Here is a 24,136-nt window from a genome sequence, read left to right as displayed (position 1 = left end):
GTCAACAAAAAGATTGCACATTTTATTATTATTGATTTTTTATTATTATGCAATCCATTGATTTTTCAGGTACTGCTCTGCCTCTCAGTGGGTAAATCACATGAACTTTTTTGTTTAGTTTTGTTACCGGCAGCTGTACTTTAAAATTTTGCCTCAGTTTTTTTAAACAACATTTTTAGCGTCTGCACATTACATCTCTTTCAACATTTGCAGATAAAAAAATATGCAAGCAGTCATTTTTGGGTTTATTCTTTCATTACTTTGAATAACTGGATATGAGTAAGGAAGGAATGTGGAACCCTCAAGTCTGAATTTTGGTGCATCTTCAGACCCTTCTATTTAGGATTTGCTGTCGTGCTTCCTTGCCCTTTTAATTTTGGGTGCATTTTTAAAGAGCTGTTGTCATTTAAATGTTGCTATTCAAATAACTTTTAGTAGAACAAAAGTAATGGAATAAAATGTGCACGCTATGCCTGTTAATAAAAGTAATTATAGGTCCCAAATTGCCTTGTACTTGTAGACTAGTTTTTGTTCCCCATTTGTTGATGTAAACCAGGAACTGAGCAAGGTAACCATTTTCATGAGATTAGAGGCAGCCAGGCTGACTGTCTCTTGGCTTTTTGCTCCCCCCACTTAAATGCATGCCCACCCCTATCTTCTGTTTAGATATCGCTTGCTTTTTGGAGTTTCACATTACTGCAGCAATTGATCTGAGTGACCTAGCTTAAGAACTTTAACATTGCAGTTGCAACTTAAACCAAATGTATACCCTCAAGAGGCAAATCATCTGAAAAACTGGTCAGTTGTGATTATGACCTACTATACTTTCTCCCCGCAAACCTGAATAGGATAGCACTGGAAATCATCAGTTGCTTAAACAGGCGGGTGACATAAATCTAATTTCTGCTTATACAAATGCAGCACTTTTGCAGCTTTAGAATAAGCATTTGAAGCAGCTGTGCCAACTTTTCACAGTTGCTGTTCCTGAAAGTTTAAACTTTGCATTTTATTCTATTTCACTTAACCAGCAGACCCTGAGTTTTAAACTTAGAAATTAGGGTCATGAATTTGGAAATTAGATGCTAATTGTGCATCAAAGCTTTGACCTGTAATTCTCAAATATCTTCAATGTAAAAATCGTTATTGTTGCGGAGACCTTTATCCTATTAAAAATCAGATAAACATACCTAGACCGTACCAGGAATAGATGAATATTTAAATTATTCTTTTCATTATAAAGACATGAGCTTTACCTTCAAAATGTGCAATACTTTGTATACTTTTGCAGAGTAAATCCAGGTGATCTCAGTGGGACTCTGTAGTTTCAAGTAAACATGCATGGAATTAGACTAAAAAGCCTATAATATTGGGTCCGTGACTTGTCAAAAATATATTTTTCATAATTCAGTTGTTTAGGCTCTTACGTAATGCAGTTGGTGGACTTGTGCTTATTCTGCAGTGCTCTTTTTGTGAAAGGATTGCTCAAGTTTGAAAAATATTAATTGAACTTTACTTTTGGATCTGTATTTCTGAACTACACATAATGATAGAATATATAATATGGATAGAACATCTCTAACAAAAATAAGAATTTACAAAAACAAATGAATCTTCAGCTTCTCGATTTTGATTCCTTAGTATTTTTAACGTCTCACATTTAGGTTTTGACTATTTCAGTTTTTAAATACAGATTTGTTAATCTACTACTCAACAAGTAACATACAACCACCGCATCATTTTATCATTTGCATGAGATTAGAAGAAAATGGCTACACCACCTTGAGTTTTAACAAAGCCTGAATTGTAATAAGTAACACCAGTAATTTTAAAGGCATAATGACCTCTTTAATGTAATACACCTCTTTTATGTAATGACACCACTTTACACAAAAATAAACTGGCTTTATTCTAAGATTTAGAAGCTGCTTTCTGGCACCATAGATGTGACCCCTCATTTTTCATGCAGTTAACATTTTCTATCTGCAATTTGAAAACATTGAACATTTAAAATCCAAATTATGCAACAATTTCCCCAACCCATATGCTCTGTGGTCATACACAATATGCAATATCTTGTTGTTGGTTTTTTGTGCCTGCATATAACTCTGTTTTTTTAATTAAAAACAACAAGACAACTCCAAGATCCTTGATTTTGATATTGATGTCTGAATGAAGAACCACTAGGTCCCATTTTTAAATGTTGTCTTCCTTTCAGTAATGAATTATTTTTATTACTATTACTATTACTATTATATTTATATCCTGCCTTTTCCCCAGACCATGACTTGAAAGCAGCTTATACAAGTTAAAACAACACAGATAAAATACAGAAGGCTTAAAACATATAAAATATAGGAATTAAAAAGTAATTAAACTGGAGTAGAATTAAAACAATATAAAAAACAGTTACAGTGGTACCTCAGGTTACATACGCTTCAGGTTACATACGCTTCAGGTTACAGACTCCGCTAACCCAGAAATAGTACCTCGGGTTAAGAACTTGGCTTCAGGATGAGAACAGAAATCGTGCTCCAGCGGCGCAGCGGCAGCGGGAGGCCCCTTTAGATAAAGTGGTGCTTCAGGTTAAGAACAGTTTCAGGTTAAGTACGGACCTCCAGAACGAATTAAGTACTTAATCTGAGGTACCACTTTATATTAAAATACAGATAGTAAAAGCAGCACAGCACTATTCAAAAGCCCTTTCCGTAAAAAAAATGGTCCTGCAACGCCTGCTGCAATAAAGCAGTCTTTTCTTGCTGGCGGAATAGCAACAAGGAGCAAGCCAGTCTAGCTTATTTAGGGAGCAGCCACCAAGAAGGCCCTCTTGAGAAATGTATCTTAATGGTAATTCTTTTGTGGATGAATTTTGAAAAGCAATTGCAATTGAGATTTGTCAGGTGAGGATTCAGCACTTTGACATGAAGGGTTGTGCAGAGGATCATGAAGGTATCCTTTTTATTTATTTGTTACACTTATCCCCTGCCTTTCCATACAAAAGGTTTTTCTTCTGAAAACCAACCCTGTATTTCCATGTTCCATCTTATTGGCAATTTCCCTTCTTGGGCAAGATAGTTGAACAAGTGTACATCACTTATTTGGGAACACAACTGGATATGAGCACAGTTTTATAAACGCCTACCAACCTGGCATGTGGTCTGTTAATAGCGTTGGGTAGGCCTTGATTAACAGTTGCTGCCTGTTGATTTATCAAGATTTTCCACCCCATAGACCCTCTTAGATCTTTGATGCCTTTGGTAGTGTTGATCATGAGATGTTGTTGGAGACACAACTGCGGAACCTGGCAGGAATTCAAAACATGCCTGGTTTTGATTATAGCCTGGAGGTCTGATTTGTTATCGTCCCTTTCAGACTCAACCTGCCCTGTCCTGCCTCCTGCCCAGTGTCACATATTGAATTACTGGGTAAGGTTACATATAATCTAATGTCATCAATATGCTGATGATACCCTGCTCATTATTGTAGTTTATCTGAGCCAAGCTCTGCAGTCTTCCAGGTTCAAGCCACAGCTGGATATTTCATTATGAGTGTTAAAGAAGTGCTTGCTTGATTCAGTGTAAGAGAACAATATCCCATCCTTTCTTCAGTGCAGGGGTGAGTATAATTAGCCTTGGACAGGTGAGAATAGCCATCCACCTGCAGCTTTACACATAATTTAAGTTTGTGGTTTTTTGTTTTTTTGGTATGACACGCTTCGTTAAGGGCTTCCCATGTTCACTTAAACTCCAAAATGTAGAGAAATTTGTGGGCCCTTAATAGGCGTACTTGGGCAATGTGGATCTTCTGTGATTCATTCCAGCTTCACCACTACTTACTTACTTACTTTATTTATTTATTTATTTATTTATTTATTTATTTATTTAATTTATGGAGTGTTTCCAATAAAACCTCTTGAAGCAATGTAACAATACAAGCATCAGCAAATAAAAAACTGTTTCAGTTTCAGTGCAGATGCAAACTGGGAAATCTCCACTTAAAAGGCTTGTAGGAAAATGAAGGTCTTCAGTAGCTCCTGAAAATAAAATATAGAGATGGCTGCCAGAGGCACAATGTCACATGAACCTGAGTCTGCTAAATACATGAGTCCATATAACTGAATCAATCAGTCCATGTTCCAAGCACCTAACTGGTGCTTGTAAAACTGCAAGCTATGCATACATCCTGGTTTTAATATAGAAAGCATTAAAAGTAGTAGGTCTAGTTTGCCTAAGAGACCCCCTCTTCTTCCATATTTTATTATTTAAATTATGTTTGTGCTGCTTGTTGTGATCCATGGGGATGCCCAATATTGTGGTGGCCCAAACAAGGGGGTGTTGGTAGTTCCTGGTTGCCCAAGCAAGACAGCGAGGAAAAAGGTGGCTAGGTAAAGGCAGCACCTAGGAGGGAAATAAAGGTGGGGGTTCAGGACCATGGACAGGGCTCTTGCAGTGGAGACGAAACATTCAAGTTGCCTTAGTGAGCAACTGGCTGAGTTTTCCAGCAGGCCTAGGAGGTAGCCATTGACTAAACGCTCCATACCCTGAAGTGCCACCTCCCGTCAGTTCAAGGACCTTGTTCTTTCTTCTGTAGCCATCGGTTTCTTCAAGGTTTCCAGCTATGGAAATCTCCATCTCATCCTCACAGTTGCAGTTCTGGAGGACTAACTCCAAGGAGGTCTGTTCTAGGATCATTAGGGCGCTGACCCTAAACAAAATTCATTAAAAGTAAGCCCTTTTTATTGCAGCGGAACAAGCTTCCCCAAGAAAGGTGCACTTGCAAGAATACTTGCAAGCAGTGCTTTTCCCCCCTAGAAAAATAGGTGCCCTTCCTCACCATGGAGATGTTACAGTAGATGCCACATTTTTTAACAACAACAAAAAGAGGTGCCGGTACTGCGTACCCTTCAGTACCCCCTAAAAAAACCCCACTGCTTACAAGAAAGTAAGTCCTATATCCCTTTCTCAACCCCCCTGGGAAAGGAATATAGGTCAAGAGATAAACATCTATGAATGGAGATGGACCTGGACAAAAATCCAACCGCCCTAAACCAATGCCAGCAGACCTAAGAGAAAATATTGTAAAGATCTGATTTCAGTGGTACCTTATCTCTCACATACTAAGGGGATGCTTATTCTGGGATTTGCTGAACATCGGGCTGTTCTGGAGCCTAACTGCTAGCTCAGTTAATGAAATGATAGGATACTCCTTACTATCAGAAAGAAAAGGCATGATTTGGGTTATTTACAGGATCAGATAGCAGCAGTTGATATGAAAATAACTGTAAAAATATGCATAGAAAAGTGAAAGAAAAATAATCCCCCATTGGAATAGAGCATTATAACTGATTAAATTAACATTTAAGGAAGACCAGATTTGAGAACTTGAGCAAACATTTGGAACACTGGTCACTATTAATTACTTTTTCAAATGACAATATACAACCCTGCCACACTTTCCCACTGCTGTAAAAAGCGTTTTCTCTTTACTTTGGTTTGCTGATAATTTGTGGTTACTTTATATTTATTATATATATCATTTATTGATGTTAATTTCCTGTTGTTTTCTGTTTATGCCTATGCTAACCTACATTGTTATGTTGATTTATTTATTTTGAAAAAGTAATTATTTAATTAAAAAAATTTAAGAATGGCAAAACCTGTTTAATGGATTTTGAGCAAACCTGTCTAGGGTGTGTCTTTCAGTGAGTTGTGGATTCTAGGAGCAGGTGTTAAACTGCCCACCATCAAAATATTTTGGCAAGACATGCAGCTCATTGAAAGTATTGTTCCTTGTGTCTTCCTGCTGTATTTAAGTCTGCTTTAATTAAAAATTATATCTCCCTTTGAATAATAGAGAAAACTCCAAAGTCAAATGAGTATGCCTGTACCCCAGTTACTGAAGGCTTCAGATAAAAATGTTTTGCTTGTCTCCTGTCACTGTTAACAGAAGACAGAAGTTTTAACTGCCTTATCAAAAAAGATAAAGTATTTGTTCTGTTACTTTTAACATGATATGATTGGGTTCTTTCATCTCTGCCTCCCCCCTCAAAGAAAAAGTGATGCTTGCAGGCCTACAGATACAGCATCTTCAAACTACAAACTAAGCAAAAGTTGCAGAGAGATGAACATACTATCTCAAGACATCAGCATGCTAGCACAATCCTGAAATCTTTGTTGCCATCTAGTGGATATCCCTGTTGTGTGCAGGAGGTTGTGTAGTTCTGCTAAATCTATAAAAGCTTTCCTTCTGGCAAAGAGTATCTTTGGTGCCATTCCATTAAAGACTGCTTCCTGGGTCTCAGAAGGAAGCAGTCCTAATCTTTACTCAGATTTCGTTATTTTAAGATGTGCAACTACTCATTCTGCATGCCTATTTTATAGTTGTGTTTTTCATCTTTTAATTTTCATCTATTGTTATAATGGTTCTCTCCGTTTTATATGAATCCTGAAATGAAATAATAATAAACAGCATTACAAAAAACGAAAGGGGAGGCAGCCCTATTTAACCAGCTGAGAGATATCACTTCTAGGGGTGCCACACTCTTTCTGCTGTCTTCTGCTTTAGCACAAAAGACTTTAGCTAAAGGTAAAGGGACCCCTGACCATTAGGTCCAGTCGCGGACGACTCTGGGGTTGCAGCGCTCATCTCGCTTTATTGGCCGAGGGAGCCAGCGTACAGCTTCTGGGCCATGTGGCCAGCATGACTAAGCCGCTTCTGGCGAACCAGAGCAGCACACGGAAACGCTGTTTACCTTCCCGTCGGGGTGGTACCTACTTATCTACTTGCACTTTGACATGCTTTTGAACTGCTAGGTTGGCAGGAGCAGGGACCGAGCAACAGGAGCTCACCCCATTGTGGGGATTCGAAGGGAATTTAGCTAGACGACACCTATTTTTGTTGCCTTTTCAACCCCTGCTCTCTCCCAACAACCTTTTTTGAGCTCAGAGGCATATTCTATTTGGATTTATCAGACCGAAAGATCGATCGCCCCATTCTGAACTGAGGCTGACTTGGAATTCGATGGCTGCTTTAGTCAGGGCCACATCATACCTGCCTGTTTCTACTGGTCTTGTTTGATCTGGGAGCAGTGGCTATTTTCTGTCGCTTCTCCGCCACAGTCCTTATTTTCCAGCACAGTGCCTAAGATTTTCCTGAGTCCTGTGGAAGTGTCATGGAGGTCGTGGTCTGACCCTGAGGAGGAGGAGGAAGATCTTGGGGATTTGATTTTGAGCATGCTGGGGAGGATGGGGATGGAGCCACTTGTTGGTTCAACATCTTAGCTCGTGCCTAGCTATGCCTTTGCCCTCTCATGTGACAGCTGATTCTTGCAACCTGTGACTTGCCTTATGTACTGTTCTAATCTGGAAAATAAACACCTTTAGCAAAACTGGAGTTCCAGTTCCTCGTGGGTCTGGCAGTGGTTGACAGAAGGTAGTCCTAAGTTGGTCTTCCTTGCTGGAATTAGTTCATCAGTGCAATTTGAGTGCTCTTTGTAAATAGCCCTCACCTTCCATTTGACGTCCAAGTATCATACCTTGGGCACATAAAATGCTTTTCTTTTCCCTTTCATTTTTAAATCCAATATTTACATTTTGCTTTTTTTATTTTATTCAGGTCAATAACATTGGGAAACTGAAAGATTTTCTTCTGCAGCACAGGAAAGATTATATTAATGCCTACAGGTAAGTATTGCAATAGGAACAGTGGGTGGGTTGGTGGTGAAGAAGGGAAACATTCATGGACTGATGCACTCTCCCTTTGTGGAAAGCTCTTGTGCTAAATTTCAGAAATGTTGATTTCTGAACCTGTGCTCATAGTCAAAGAATGTTAAATTGGTTTCCCTCCGAACAGGAAGAATAAAAGGTTGTGGTAAGAAAGAAAGTTGTGTTTGTTTAATGAAAAGAAGTTTTGGAAGCTTGTCTGCTGTGATGGATTGAGATGGCTGTGGATGCATGGATTCCAGTACATACCCACAGCCTATGCACTAGGAAGTTGCTGCCGCCAGCTCCAGCCAAAAGACCACAGCCACTTTAGGGATGAAGCCTGCACATGGAATCTGGGGGACAACCAAGCGAGCTGCCGCCACCTTGCATCGCTGCCGAGGAAGTCTGTGGCCTGCTTCCCTTGTCGGCTTCGTGCCACAGCCTGTAGTGTAGAGGTGCTGCCTTGCTCATGAGGGAAAGTGCTTTGAACTTAAAAGTCACTTCAGTCAAAAACCAGTGTTCATTATTAAAAAAAAACTTGTGGTCCGGGTAAGATAGTAAAAGAGGAATAGGAAATGGAATGTTGAAGGAAAATCAAAAGATTATTTCACATTTGAATATCTAAGTGCAGATGTGCCCAAGCAGAGATGAAAGACAACTGCTTGAAGTGTGGAAGAAAAAGCTGATGGTTTCCATAGTGGAAGGGAAAATATCTTTTGAAAACACACACACACATATATATGTACCCTGTTTTTTCACTGACAGGGGTTCAAGGCAGCTTATGGATAAAAATAAGAAATAATCTCTCTTTAATTCTTTTTAGTCATGTGTTAGAATGGTTAAACCACATCACCAGGTGGCAGTGTTCATCTTTTGGATTTAATAGTGGTATTTATTTTATGAGAAGAGGTAACTAGTGTGGGAGCAGTACCCTGACACTAGTTGCAGTGGACTTAAGGAAACAGAAGCGGAGTGGGCTAAAATAAAATTAACAGTGCTGACTGTTTCCCCAGCCATGTCATGTCTGAGTATGTGCGGATGACAGACACCGAGCGAGACCAGATTGACCAGGATGCCCAGATCTTTATGAGAACATGTGCTGATGCAATTCAGCAACTCAGAACAGAAGGTAAATTGATTAAAATAATGTGTGAGTTGTGCCAGATGTTTAAAGCGTTTATCTGCGAAGCGTAATGCTTTTGTGTTTGTTTTTTGTTTTTAGCACACAAGGACATCCATTCCCCACAAGTGAAGCAGCACAGAGAAGCTGTCCTAGATTTCATTGGAGACTATTTAAAAAGTATATATTTTTCTTGAAATTGTGGTATTTTTTATTGTGTCTAGCCATAATTATGTTCTTTAAGCTTAGACCTTTTCATTAAGCTGTAGCCTTTTCATAAGTGCTTCCCTGTTTCCATTGCTGGGACAGCTAGACAGCCAGAGTTGCAGGGTGACAATAAGGCAGTGGTGTAGGGAGGAAAGTTATAGATATGTTATGTCCCAAGTAACATTTGTGGGCAACTGGAACCTTGAATTTCAATGCACACAAGTCAACTGGCTTTACAAAAGCAAAGCAGATTTCAAACTGACTTTGAAAGGAAAGCTAACAGGAGAAGAGTTTAAGTTAACTCGTTAGGGTATCCCTAACAAGTCCACTAAAATTAACAAGCCCATCAAAAATATTACAGAATTGTTGGGGAGTTGCAAGCAGTAGATACTTAAAGATGGAGAAAAATACTTTTTATGTGCTAACACTAGAAGCCTTAAAGTCAGAATAGGTTTGAAGTAAGAATATTGAACCCTTAAACTTGGTGGGGCATTATCACCTGTATGGATCACCCTGGATGTTGGGACAGCACTCTTTTGCTAGATTAGAGTGGTTCATGACATCCTGAAGTGTAGTTAATACTAAATACTGTAGGTCAATAGTGGTAAACTACAGCCCTTCGTAGTTTTGAACCCCTGCTGTGGGATGCGGGTTAGACTGAAGCTTAATGTAGCTTTCAACTACCCTGCAGTGTTATCTATTCCTTTTGTTAGGAAACAACAAGGGGGGCACATAATATAAATTTTATAAAGTTATGAACAATGTGAAGTGAACTTTATTCTGTGCAGACTACTTTTCTCTTAATAAAAAATTATAATTCATGCCTATTCAATCAAATTGATTGGTAGTAAAGTTCAGAACACACAACTTCGATAAAATCAATTTATTAGGTATAGCGAGAACATGTCTACCAATGACTATTAGCTCTAAGAACTTAAAAATTGATCCTCTATGTTCAGAAGTGCTATATCAAAGAGGTAGCATATACTACAGAGGTGGTATATTGTCAGTCAGACATCCATCATATTCAACCTGTGAGTTTTACAGGTACATCTGGGTGGTCCCTGATCTAGCAAGACATTTTTTATGTTAATGTATACCATTTTCCTCTTGTTTACATGGCATCTTCATAACTATAAAGGAGTGTGTAAGCTGTATTCAGAACAAAGGGCTATCCGGGTCAAGCGAGTAGTTGATAAGAAAAGATTGTAAGTAATATTCCTTTAAATCTGTGCTTTTGATTTTCTTTGGAACTCTCATTAAATTTGTGAGCAGGTGAAATGTCTCCGTAGTAAATAGGTATGTTCTTCATTCACATGCCTCAGAAAGCCAAGCTGCACCTTACAAGGGGTGCACAAAAGTGCAGGATCCCAAAGAGGAAGGTGCTGCTGCTTTGCTCCTCCCCAGTCCTTTTTATTTCTTCACTGCTTTGGTTTGGTTTAGTATGTCGTCAGAATCTGAGCTTGTGTATAAGCTCTCTCCTCACTAACCACAAATGATAGCCAAGAACAAAACCTTGGCTGCTGCTGAAGGAAAGAGCTTAACCACAAACCTGGGTTGAATGACACCCTAAGACATGGGTAGGCAAACTAAAGCCCGGGGGCTGGATCCGGCCCAGTTGCCTTCTGGATCTGGCCTGAGGACCATCTGGTGTGGATCTGATTGTTCGGGCTGTGCCAGTGCACACGTCCGGCAGCGCCTTCTCCCTCCCTCCTCCTGGCTTCTCCCCGCCCTGCCTAGAGGAGGAAGGGGGCTGGGCTTTGTTGGTGACAACAGCAGCAGCGCTAGCGCTCGAGTGGCCGCCATTGTAAGCAGGCTCAATTTGGGCTTTGTTGCTGCCAGCCCCTCTCCAGAGCCCTTTTGTGCACCGCTCATCGTCCCGCCACCGCCAGCCCCTGCCGCTCGCAAGACACAGGTAAGCAGCCACTGGGGCTCGTCCAGTGCTGTGGAGAAGGGAGGGGAGAGTCGGGGTGGTGGCTTACCTGAGTAGAATATGTCCTTTTATTTAAAATGCATCTCTGGGTTATTTGTGGGAATGCGTTCATTTTCCCCCAAAATATAGTCCAGCCCCCCACAAAGTCTGAGGGACAGTGGACCAGCCCCCTGCTGAAAAAGTTTGCCAACCTCTGCCCTAAGACAAACCTTGGTTTAGTTGAGTACAACATGGGAGTAAAAAAGTTTGGGGCGGAGCAATGCTGGTGCAAACTCCTCTCCAGGAATTTGCATGGTCCTAACAAGCCATCCATAGCTTCACTTTATTGCAGCTTGCACAAGAAGGCGTTCTCCCTCCTCCATCTCTCTTTCTCACACCCACATACTTTTTCTCCAGTTTTGAGTGTGACACAAACATTGAATTCCTTTTTACTTTCTTTTAGAGTTGGTTTACAACAACCTTCCAAGGGTTTCGTTTGTTTGCTTCTCTCCATTTTTATCTTGCCTTTGTCATTCTGTAAGGCTCTCAGGGTAACTTAGTTTCATTAAACTCTTCTAAAGGTTTGCCGTGTTAATTCAGCAGCAAAGTGAAGTATTAATGTGGGGAAATGCATTTGCCTGGATGCTTAGCCGTTCTTGCCTCATGTCATTGAAGCCACTGCTGTTAGAAGAACCATGTTTCTCTTCCTTACTGAGACTAGTAGCTTGAAAGTGTATGTTTACAGGAGTTTTAGGGGAAATGATTTTGAGGGCCACAACCTCTCCAACCTGGAAGTATTTCCTAATAGAGCAACCATCAAATCTGGGCATATTAGTAGGAAGCGAAAACTTCTGGATATTTAGATTCCACCCACACACTCATGGACTTAATCTGGAGGGCAACACTTAATTTCTCTCTTGTTATTTTTTTATTTTAAAAAGCCTTTTGTACATGCCACACGTCTTAAAATTATTCTGAGTATTCATAACGCAAAGGTGGAGATGTTTAACAAAGCAGTGTTAAATCTCTCCATTCCAACATTTATTTATTTTTCATGTATTATTACTGAGTATTGGTCAGCACCTTCCAGAGCCTGTTTATTTACAGCGCTGCCTGACTGGTTTTAAGATTACAAAACCAGTCGTGTAGAGCACCTGCTTTCCCAGGTAGGACTGGGAAAGACTTACGCCTTTAAGCCTGGAGATCTCTTGCTCATCAGTGTAGACCATGGTTCTTCAACCTTGGATCCCCAAGGCTAGGGATGATGAGACTTGTAGTTCTTCGACATTTGGGAATGCAGGAACACTGGTGTAGACAGTACTGAACTATGTGGACTAATGGTCTAGTTCCACATAAGGCAGCTTCTTACGTTCTGCAATTTATTACAGAAAATATACATATTTTAGCACTATTTCCAGACACATAATTCATTCTAGAATAGAAGCATCATTTTTAAAGATCTGTACGTGGCTCTTTGGGGAAAGCAAATACAAAGTTCCAGATGCCACCAGAGCAGCAACTGTTAACTCTTACTGCGTGAAAGGAACTTGACGTTACAGAGGCAGGCAAGGAGGAGGGGTATCTCATCTGCTGCCTTATCATATGGCACCACAGTGCCAATTGCTGTGTGTATAGACCTGCCCCAACTTTCCTCCAGCTGAAGGGAGAGATGCGCTATTCCATCATAATGGACCATGGTATGAGCCTGTAGCTGCACTTGATCTTGATTTGCTTGCTCTTAATTGTTGATGTATTTGCTCATTCAGATCCAGGCTTGAGCCAGAACAGAGTGATAAATCCAAAGCAACTTCTTCTCCTGAAAGAACTGCTCCGACAACTTCGGAAGAATCTGAAGAGAAACTCACTTGTGAAGACAACAGAGGTGATATTTCAGTCCTGTTCTGCCTCCATGTTCCACTTTTTAGAGGTGGTGTGTTTGTATGTGATGAGCATTTGCTCAGGTTTTTTGCAGATTGGCGTTTGTTGATTCAGCAGGAAACGGTGGGTTTACTGGAAATCATGGGACAAATGGAAGTGTGAATGGGCCCAGAGCGTGACATGGGGAGAAACTTGTCTACTTTGGCCTTCCCTGAAAGACCTCATGGGAGTGAGGGAGAAGGAGACTCTACAGACAGGGGTGCATGGTTTCTCCTATGGGGCTTCAGCAGCATATGGGTCAACTAGAATAATTCCATCCTTCCTGAACTGACTGAAAACAGTGCATCCACTACAGACTGGGTTACTCCAAGACTGGATTTCTGCAGTGCGCTCTCTCTGGGGTTTCCCTTGCACTTGATCCAGAAGCTGCAGTTAGGGCAGAGTGCTGCAACACTCCCAAGGCCTTGTCAACATAGAACCGGTGTGCTCAGAGGACTGCTTCTGGGCCAAGTTCAAGGTGTGGCTATTAGTACGCAAAACCCTTAATAATTTGGGACCAGTTTACCAATGAGATTGCCTTACCTCACATGTGCCCCTTTGACCGCTTTGGTGGGGTGAATTTGCACCACCACATATGCCATATAATACCCACCCCACATTTTAAAGAGCTTAATCGTTTAGTGTGGCAGCACATACACTCCCTGTCTGTTGAGATCAAGCAGGTGCCTTCACTGTACAGTAGTACCTTGGGTTACGAACGCTTCGGGTCAGAAACTCCGCTAACCCGGAAGTAGTACCTCGGGTTACAAACTTTGCTCCAGGATGAGAACAGAAATCACGCGCCAGGGGTAGTCCCCATTAGCAAAAGCGTGCCTCAGGTTAAGAACAGTTTCGGGTTAAGAACAGACCTCGGGAACGAATTAAGTTTGTAATAATAATAATAATAATAATTTATTATTTATACCCCGCCCATCTGGCTGGGCCTCCCCAGCCACTCTGGGCGGCTTCCATAAAACCAAAAATACAGTAAAATCACACGTTAAAAACTTCCTTGAACAGGGCTGCCTTAAGATGTCTTGTTGTTTATCGCTTTGACATCTGCTGGAAGGGCGTTCCACAGGGCGGGCGCCACTACTGAGAAGGCCCTCTGCCTGGTTCCCTGTAGCTTTGCTTCTCGCAATGAGGGAACCGCCAGAAGGCCCTCGGCGCTGGACCTCAACGTCCGGGCAGAATGATGGGGGTGGAGACGCTCCTTCAGGTATACTGGACCGAGGCCTTTTAGGGCTTTAAAGGTCAGCACCAACACTTTGAATTGTGCTCGGAAACGTACTGGGAGCCAATGTAGGTCTTTCAAGACCGGTGTTATATGGTCTCGGCGGCCGCCCCCAGTCACTAGTCTAGCTGCCGCATTCTGGATTAGTTGTAGTTTCCGAGTCACCTTCAAAGGTAGCCCCACGTAGAGTGCATTGCAGTAGTCTAAGCGGGAGATAACCAGAGCATGCACCACTCTGGCGAGACAGTCCGCAGGCAGATAGGGTCTCAGCCTACGTACCAGATGGAGCTGGTAAACAGCTGCCCTGGATACAGAATTGACCTGTGCCTCCATGGACAGCTGTGAGTCCAAAATGACTCCCAGGCTGCGCACCTGATCCTTCAGGGGCACAGTTACCCCATTCAGGACCAGGGAGTCCTCCACACCTGCCCGCCTCCTGTCCCCCAAAAACAGTACTTCTGTCTTGTCAGGATTCAACCTCAATCTGTTAGCCGCCATCCATCCTCCAACCGCCTCCAGACACTCACGCAGGACCTTCACCGCCTTCACTGGTTCTGATTTAAAAGAGAGGTAGAGCTGGGTATCATCCGCATACTGATGAACACCCAGCCCAAACCTCCTGATGATCTCTCCCAGCGGCTGCATGTAGATGTTGAAAAGCATGGGGGAGAGGACAGAACCCTGAGGCACCCCACAAGTGAGAGCCCAGGGGTCTGAACACTCATCCCCCACCACCACTTTCTGAACATGGCCCAGGAGGAAGGAGCGGAACCACTGTATGACAGTGCCCCCAGCTCCCAGCCCCTCAAGACGGTCCAGAAGGATGCTATGGTCGATGGTATCAAACGCCGCTGAGAGATCCAGCAGAACTAGGAAACAGCTCTCACCTTTGTCCCTAGCCCGCCGGAGATCATCAACCAGTGCGACCAAGGCAGTTTCAGTCCCATGATGAGGCCTGAATCCCGACTGGAAGGGATCCAAATGGTCCCACTGTACTCCTTTTCAGTGTTTGCTAAAAGCATCCTTGTATCAGACAACCCTACCTCAATTAGAAATCTGTTTTAATATTTTAATTTTTGTAATTTTTTAAAAGTAGGGTTGCGAATGTTTTCTTGGTTTTACTGTTCTGTCGTCTGTAAACCACTCTGAGGTTCCGTTACAATCAAGCAATGTATAAATTTTCTGAAATAAATAAATAAGTGTGCAAACGTGAAAATTGCATTCCCCCTGTGTTTCCTGTAGGAGACAGGCTGCTATGGCGACCAGAGCTAATCTGGGACTAAGGGCACCTGCCTCTGTGAGCTCTCTCCTTCCCCTGTTTCTTGATATTCATCCCGGTTGCAGTTGCCTAACAATAAGAGCACTGGCACTGGTAGTACTTAAAATTAATTGGTTCCTAGGGGCTAATAAAGGGATCTGGGTGGAATTAACATTCTGTCTGCCAAGCGTTGCATCTTGCCAGGTAGACCAGGCGGCCCTCTCCTCTCCCCACCTTGCTGTTTTTTGGGGGTTCTCCCAGTCCCCTCCCAGCCAATTTTGGGTAATGTAGGGGAAGTAGGGGAAGCCCTGTTGTGCAAGCAGAAGTCCTTGTGTGTATTAGATTAATCTTCCCCACTCTTTCTCTCTTTGTAGTTCTGTAAGCTGATTTTTTCTGGTTTTGTGAATATTGTAAATAAACATAGGGCTGTAGGTGATAGCTGGCACTTTTAAATGAAAATCACATTGGCTTTTTGTTCAAAGTATGGATATAGTTAAAGCAAACATGACTATATCCTTCATTTAAACAAAACAATCTGATTTCAGAGCTGTGTACTTCACCTAACGTAGCTTTAGTTTGCAGAATTGGTACCATTTAATGCAAGAGAGATTATCTGCTTCTGAATAATAAGCAGATATTCTGTTCACAGCACTGGTGTGTACCTTACGCAGGGAAAGGCTATTTCTTGCCAAACCAGCATCATTTCCCTTCCCAGTTCCTTCAGTCAGGTAGGTCATCAGTTTTCGTAAAGGTTGCACAAGAAGGTGGGAGATGGGGAAAAGGCATTTCCGGAAAAAGCTATCAAACCTCTGGCATTTGGGGGGAAAGTTTTTTAGTTTTTAGTGTTTGATGTATTGTGTTTTTACTATTTTTGGTGGGAGCCATCCAGAGTGGGATATAAAATAATGTTGTTGTTGTTGAAGCGTAAACAGAAGGGATATTTTTTTTAAAAAAATCAGGAAGTAGGAACAAAAGATATGGAACCGGGTGTGAATTAATGAAACCACTGCCACACTGTCCTTTCTCTTGGCAGATCAAGATGAGCAGGTGACAGCAAAGGTTGCAAGGTTTTTAGCTGGGGCAATCAAAATATTTGACTGTTGATTCAAAACCCTAAAATGTATTTTATATAATTGACTTTTTACTTTTATTCTTTATATATCGTATTGTTGTTTTATTGCTATGGCCGATGGCCGACACAAATAAAGAATCATTAATTTTTAAATGAATACATAATAATAAAAGAACCATGGAATATTATGTTAATATATAATCACAGTGGAGAGAAAGAAAGAAGAAATGTAGCTTTGATTTAATGTGGCAGCGGCCCTTTCCATGCCAGTGTCACTGTTCCAAAAATGTTTCATCTGTCTTCTTCAGCCTTTGTTTTAATAAAGAAGAGAACAGTAATTCCAGACACCATGCCTAGTTACAGAGCCTAACATGGGAGGTGCCTTTCAGTATAATACCTCATCCAGAATTGTTTTTAAACAGAAGTCCTCTGAAAGGCTTCCCAAGAGAAGCGAGCATCTCACACGGCAACATTGCCGGTCTAATTGAAAACACTTTCAGAGACAAGAATATAAACAAGTACAAATTAAGCAAAACACATCTCACTCAAGGATCTTGGTAGGAAAATAATGTTCACAACTAATGGCAGGCTTCAGACATAAAATAAAGTGCAGCAGTACCCTATCTAGTTTTGTACCCCTTGGAAAATTGAACAGCCAACATGCTTAAGTTGAGTATGGAGACTTTTAACACTATATCCCAGCAGGTGCGTTTGGTGCCTTAACTCAGGGCTCAGCAACCTTTTTCAGCCGTGGGCCAGTCCACCATCCCTCAAACCATGTGGGGGGCCAGACTATTTTTTTTTGGGGGGGGGATGTTGAAAATATCAGAAAGCCGCTGGATTCCTGAAGGAAAACAAACAAAAACAGCTTGGGCTTTTCTATATGAATGTTACATTACACTAAAATATTCCACTCTCTCAGAGAGGTACCTCTTTTGGGGGTAGAAGTGTAAGCATGGGTCACTCATCCCCAAAACCCCCCTTTATGTAATGCAAGTAGGCAACTAATAATATCAGGAGTGCTCTGGGGCACGTTCTAAACAGTACCTTTTTTACATAATTTAGAAATGTCTGCTGATCGAATGTGGATGATTCTCTGCCGCATAAAAAAGCTTTTTTAGCACCCTTTTAAAGCAACTTTTAAAGCACTGTGAACATTCAGCCACTTTGAAGCTTCTATCCCTCCCACCTTCCCTTGCCTCGTTTCTGCAAGCGGCACAAAAGGGTTTGAGGCAACCTCAGCTTTAAAGCTTCTGAAAGTGCAGCATCAGTTAAGAATATGAGCATCTCAACATCTCCAAGAAGAGGAAGAAGTCTGGTGGCAGGAATTAAAAGCTGGCTTTTAAAATTGAGGCAAATAAAATTATGGACAGTTCAGTTATTGCTGAATATAGGAATAATATTAAATAGGTCCAGCAGTTTTTGGCTACATGTTGAGCATAGTTTGTTTCTTCTTTTGCAGATAAGAATGTGATAGATGAACACACTAATTTTGGACTTTGGGGTGATGGCAAAGGAGAAGATGAGCTTTCACCTGAAGAAATCCAAATGGTAAGTTGTATTTTCTACCAGTTTGTTGACTTTCTCCCTAGCTCCCTACAGATATTGAAAATGAAATAAGTCCAATGCATACACTGAGTCATTTGCCTTTTCTGCTAAGCAACGCTTTAACAAATGCACCCTGTGCGTTTGCTTTTCTGATTCTTTTTGTCAGTACCTGCTTAAAATTTTTAATCATATGATTGGGAAGGTGATTGTTGTCAAGCCATTATGTTCATGGGAAAGTATTTTGCAGCAATTAAGACTGCCCTTTAAGATTTTAAATTGTTGCTTTAAATCTCTACTATAAATAGTTATTTCCGCTCACAAGCAGATGGAGCTATTCTAACATTAAGAATCATAAAGAAACTTCCCAAAGAAGATACTGTAATTTCTTATACTTACTTTTCCATACTACCTCTCGCCTTCCAGATGTGGATTAATTATAGCTCCCATCATCCATTGCCATTAGCCATGCTTGCTGGGACGAACGGGAATTGTAGTCCAGCAACTTTGAGAGAGCCAAAGGTTCCCCATGCCTGGTATACAATGAGGATATTATTATGAATCCACTGGTACAAAAATCACTTAAGGACATTTTAAGGGCCTTCCATGCCACACAATCCCATTGTTGCATTATGGTGGGATTTCAAGCTCAGTGCCTCTCAAAATCAGAGGGATCAGTGCTGCTTTCTGCTCACCTGGCCCCTTCCTCATGTGCTAGACCAGGCAGGCATAGGCAAACTTGGCCCTCCAGATGTTTTGAGACTACAATTCCCATCATCCCTGACTGCTGGTCCTGTTAGCTAGGAATCATGGGAGTTGTAGTCCCAAAACATCTGGAGGGCTGAGTTTGCCTATGCCTGGGCTAGACTGAGGACATAGGCATTCGGGGCTAGGAAGGGGATACGGTGCCACCAGTTTCCCTTCAAACTTAATTGCTTACCTTTTCTGATTGCTTATTTGGGACCATAATTCTGGAGACGTCGGTTGGTTCATGAGTTTTGTCTTTCAAGAGATGTAAGATACAGCAGCATATGACCATATTTTGACTTAATTCTCTTTATGAAATCAGTACACGTTGCTCAACCACATCTCTCCTTACCATGCCTTTAACCAGAAATTCAGATAGGTAGGTGTTCAGTCATTTTCTGCATGTGATCTTCTGCCTCCATTTTGATGTTTAAAACTGAAGGTCTTTGTTCTCATGTGAATGAGAGGAAATCCAATTTTTGTACACAATCACAATACATCCTATCATGATTGCAGTAACACTTCAAAGTCTCATTGATTTCAAGGAAAGAATTAAGAAAGCCCTTTAATCTTTGAAATACAGTGGTCTTGCAATGCTCCACTCTGCCTAGATCATACCTGTCAGCTCTTTCTCTTCAGTCATGTAATTGAATTCTAAAGCATCCAGCTAATTAGCTAAGTGGATTTCAAACCTTTTCTTTCTTCCCTTTATATACTCCTTTATATCAGGAAACTTAGACTGTCCAATTTCATGAAAATTATGCTAATTTAAACTAGCTGCTAAGATGGAAAGAAATATTGAAAACACTGCAGAAGTTTTATATTAAAATGTGTTTGGGGAAATTGCAACCAAAATGGCTGCAGGCTGGTTTACGAAACATTTTTATGGGATAATTTGAATTTTCCTTACCCCCTGTTAACACATTAAGGACTTTATAGTTCTTATAAGAACATGGCACAGTGTTTAGTTAGATAAAGTAAAATCTTGTTCTGTTCTATCTAATTTTCCCAAGCTACTTTCATTTTATTGTTTTGTTCTTTCAGGGAAATAATTTGTTTTGCATTTAAAAATGTCTGTACTGGAACAGTAATAAAGGACTTTATTCTGGGTAATATATCCTTTGAGTAGATTCATTAAAATCAGTGGAACTACTTTGTGTATAACTAATGTTGGATATCGCCCTCTGTTAACTAACTCAGGCTCTCTTTGTGCCATTATACAGGTTATCACATTACATCATCAGTTTGCAACCACTTACCTTATTTCTCTTAAGAAAATCTGTGTTTGAGCCTTGTAGAATCCTATTTCCAGTTTCTATCCTGTAAATTATTTTGAGTATATACTGTTCTGTCCAACTTCATGTTCATTTGACTGCTTTGTAATAGATTATTAGTCCAAGAGGCTTTCCAAATGCTACATTTATCTAGGATATGTTTTTGAGGATTAAAGGGTCTTTCCAAAGGAACATAAAAGTGAAAGTGCTCTCTATATTACAGGTTACTTTGCTTCAAATAGGAAAGCAGTGAAAATCCTGACTACTCCTTTCAGAAATTAATGGGCCTAATTCAGCATTGTAAAACCCAACATTGACTATGGTGTAACTTATTCAGACTGGTAGAAGTCCCAGGTTCCTGGTATACCATATTTTTCCGTGTATAATATGCCCCCTATTTTGCGGGGACTCCAAATTAAGAAAACACCCCTCAGCACTACCCTTGTATAAGATGACCCCCAATTTTAAACCTAATTTTTTGGTAAATAAACCTAGTCTCATACATGGAAAAATACGGTAATTATCAGCCTTCATAAGCAGTCATTGCTGCCAACGTGTTTGTGAATATTTCATTTCCAGAGGCTTTGAATCCTTGCACATCAAATTTCATGGTTTATTTTGTGGTGTGGGTTGTGGGTGTGCTTGAGGGTGGAATGACCTTAAGCCTCATATTGTTGTTATTATTGTTAACTTTCTCCTTCCAGTTTGAGCAGGAAAACCAGCGCCTTGTCGGAGAAATGAACAGCCTGTTTGATGAAGTGAGGTACAGCCTTCCTCCCCTTCCCTTGCAGCACATATAATGTGCTTTCCAATCCACTTCATGTACATACATACATTTGTATGCCACCTTTCCATGCTCACGGTCGCACACAACATGAAAACGGATACATAACCACAACATGACAAAAGCAGTAATTGCACAAATTGCCAAACTGTGTGTTTTCCACACAAAACGCAAGAAGATCTAAAATAAAGATATGAAAAAACCAACAGCAACAACTCCCTACTATCAGAACCCCCCAGCCCCCCCCCCAGCCCACGAGTCTGGTCAGCAGCCTCAGCTTTTGCAGCTGGAGTCAGCCTTGCCCTCTCAGGCCAGGTGGGAAAGGCCTGCAAGGCAGGGAGCAGGTCTTCCGGGTCTCACAGCCAGGATGGCCTCTGGCCTCTTCAGCAGCCTCAGCCTTTGTAGCTGGAGTCCGTCAGGGCCCCTCATCTCAAGGTCGTGGATTCAAACCCCACGTTGGGCAGAAGATTCCTGCATCACAGGGGGTCGTACTAAATGACTCTTGTGGTCCCTTCCAACTCTACAATTCTATCATTCCAGGTGGGGAACGGTCTGCAAGGCAGGGAGCAGAGCTTCACAGCCAAGATGTAGATATAGTTTCACAGTTTCTTTTCATAAATCTGCTGCTAGATAAGTGGAGCTGAAATATTCATTTTAATGAGCTTATGCACAGTTTGCACCACTCTTCACGTTTGCTAGTTTTTTGATAAATTGGACAACACAGTTTTCTGACTAACACCACCTTATACAGAATCAGAAATAGGTCATCTTGCCCATTTCAGCTATCTTCAAGCTTTTCATATCTATCCACTTTTAACGTTATAGGGATACTTTATTCTCTCTCTCTCTCTCTCTTACACAACAATACAGAAGCCATTAGCTAGTGATCTACTGAGTTAAAATTTATTTTTGCTAATCTGCTTCGCTTGGCTTGCAATTCTCCATTCGTAAGAAATGCTCCATATTATGTTTACTTAAGTTTGTAAGAAATTTAAAGTGTTTGTACTTACACGGCTTTTTAATTTTTTTTTAAATAGGCAGATTGAAGGGAAGGTGGTTGAAATATCTAGACTTCAAGAGATATTCACAGAAAAAGTCTTACAGCAGGTAAATACCACAGGGAGGTGGTTGGCTGGCTCTTTGTATTCTAGTATTTTTCCAGTAGGTAAAAAGGCTAGAGTTAGAGAGGCAAAATGAGCGATTGAGCACAAAAAGGCAGGCATAGTATAAGAAAAAAATGTGAGTTCCATAGGGACTCCACTGCACTGAAGGGGAATTCTGCAGCTCAAATGGGCTTTGGGAACATGTCCTGGACATGTTGAGGGGCATTGCTGGGGGGAAGAAGAAGAAGAAGAAGAAGAAGAAGAAGAAGAAGAAGAAGAAGAGGAGGAGGAGGAGTTTGGATTTGATATCCCGCTTTATCACTACCCTAAAGAGTCTCAAAGCGGCTCACAATCTCCTTTCCCTTCCTCCCCCACAACAAACACTCTGTGAGGTGAGTGAGGCTGGTGACCTCACAAAAAGGGATAGTTTTATTCCAAAGAATATTGTATATTGGGCAGATTTTGTGCCCTCTCCTGTTTGATTTATTCAAAACTCATTCCACATACAGTGGTACCTCGGGTTACAGATGCTTCAGGTTACAGACTCCACTAACCCGGAAATAGTACCTTGGGTTAAGAACTTTGCTTCAGGCTGAGAAAGAGGGTGATGAGGTTTGAAGGTGCTGCTACATGCTTCAGTAGCTACAGGTGTGCCTTAACAGCTAGCTCTGGCCTCAGTTTATGGTGAGCAGAAACTGACAACAGGCCACTTACCTTTCATAGCTTTTGATCTTTACATTAATCTCTCATGTGAAAAGGATGTAGGGATCTTATTAGACACAAGTTGAACAAGTCAATAGTGTGATGCAGCAAGCAAATGCTATTCTAGGCTGCATCAACAGAAGTATAGTGTTCCAATCACGGGAAGTAGTAGTCGTGCTTTATTCTGCCTTGGTCGGACCCCCACGTAGAGTACTGTGTCCAGTTCTGGGTGCCACAATTTAAGAAGGATGTTGACAAGCTGGAACGTGCTTAGAGGAGGGTGCCCAAGATGATCCAGGCTCTGGAAACCAAGCCTTATGAGGAACAGTTGAGGGAACTGGGTATGTTTAGCGTGGAGAAGGGGAGACTGAGAGGTCAAGGGTTGTCCCATGGAGCAAGCTTCTTTTCTCCTGCTCTGGAGGCTAGGACTGGAACCAGTGCATTCAAGTTGCAAAAAAGGAGATTCCAACTAAACATCAGGAAGAACTTTCTGACAGTAAGAGCTGTTTGGCAGTGGAACAGACTCCCGTGAGAGGTGGTGGGCTCTCCTTCCTTGGAGGTTTTTAAGCAGAGGTTAGATGGCCGTCTGTCACGGATGCTTGAGATTCCTGCATTGCAGAGGGTTGGACTAGATGACCCTCAGGGTATCTTCCAACTCTACAATTAAATGATTCTGTGCAGTTTGATTATGACCTGTTTTTTACGTTATATATTTCAACTTACTTAAAAGGAAGCCGAGATTGACAGTATCCACCACTTAGTTGTGGGTGCAACAGAGAACATCAAGGAAGGAAATGAAGACATAAGAGAGGTAATGTCTGCCTCCCCCCCCTTTTTAAAAAAAATCAAATTCTACTTGAACTTAACAGACTGCCTGTAATGTATTTTGAGAGAACACTGACACCCTTCTTGGTCAGATGATCCTTCCTCCATAAAGCCACTTTTAAAATGTTCTTGAGGAAAACAAATCTCATCCTTGGGCAAATAATGGCATGGTCTGTGGGCTTTGCTTTCTCCACATCAATAGGAAATAAACGCCCATTTTACATGAAGACTTAAGAAGCTTCTGGTTTCATCAGCTGGGTCTTGGAAAAATTGTGAAGTGGTGATAATAGTCATGAGTATACTTAGTGCTTACTAGAGAAAGCTATTTCATACTTTATCTTCTGTTTGTTGAAGTCTTGTGCATAAAACTGAGCCAGATGTTTAATCAAATTTAAGTTTTTCCAGGCTGGTTAGTATGTTGTTGTTGTTGTTTAAAAAAAGGGTGTCTAAAATAGGAAACTCCCGGTAGATGTAACTTTTCATCAGTGGCCATAGAGGGCCTTTCACCTGTGATATGACCTAAGATTTGCAGTTTCATCAACCCAAACACTGCTTCAGCCTTGCTGGTGCTCATTTGATAGGTGGCCCACCTTTTATAGTATTTCATAGCAGTGATCTGCGTCAGCCCCCTGCAATTCATTGTGCCGTATTCTTAAAAGATGTGATTCATGCGGTCCAGGTCCTGCTTTCAGACTTCCCATCAGCATCTCCTTTGGAGGCTGGACTGGGTGGGTCT

At 41.3% G+C, this 24,136-nt stretch overlaps 1 protein-coding gene across 1 annotated transcript in view; it reads left to right on the top strand.

Annotated features, from left to right (window-relative positions):
• STX18 (syntaxin 18) overlaps positions 1–24,136 on the top strand; it is a 49,612-nt gene that overhangs the window by 24,349 nt on the left and 1,127 nt on the right. The window contains exons 2-10 of the mRNA XM_083460759.1: positions 7,612–7,679; positions 8,714–8,829; positions 8,923–9,000; positions 10,169–10,235; positions 12,706–12,821; positions 17,883–17,971; positions 20,691–20,749; positions 21,808–21,877; positions 23,306–23,386. Coding sequence (XP_083316885.1) covers positions 7,612–7,679; positions 8,714–8,829; positions 8,923–9,000; positions 10,169–10,235; positions 12,706–12,821; positions 17,883–17,971; positions 20,691–20,749; positions 21,808–21,877; positions 23,306–23,386 — 744 coding nt within the window. The remainder of the gene's footprint in view (positions 1–7,611; positions 7,680–8,713; positions 8,830–8,922; positions 9,001–10,168; positions 10,236–12,705; positions 12,822–17,882; positions 17,972–20,690; positions 20,750–21,807; positions 21,878–23,305; positions 23,387–24,136) is intronic.

Source organism: Podarcis liolepis (assembly GCF_965112155.1).
Source record: "Podarcis liolepis genome assembly, chromosome: 9".
In the NCBI taxonomy this organism is placed as follows: domain Eukaryota; kingdom Metazoa; phylum Chordata; class Lepidosauria; order Squamata; family Lacertidae; genus Podarcis; species Podarcis liolepis.
This window is presented reverse-complemented; position numbering and strand designations above follow the sequence as displayed.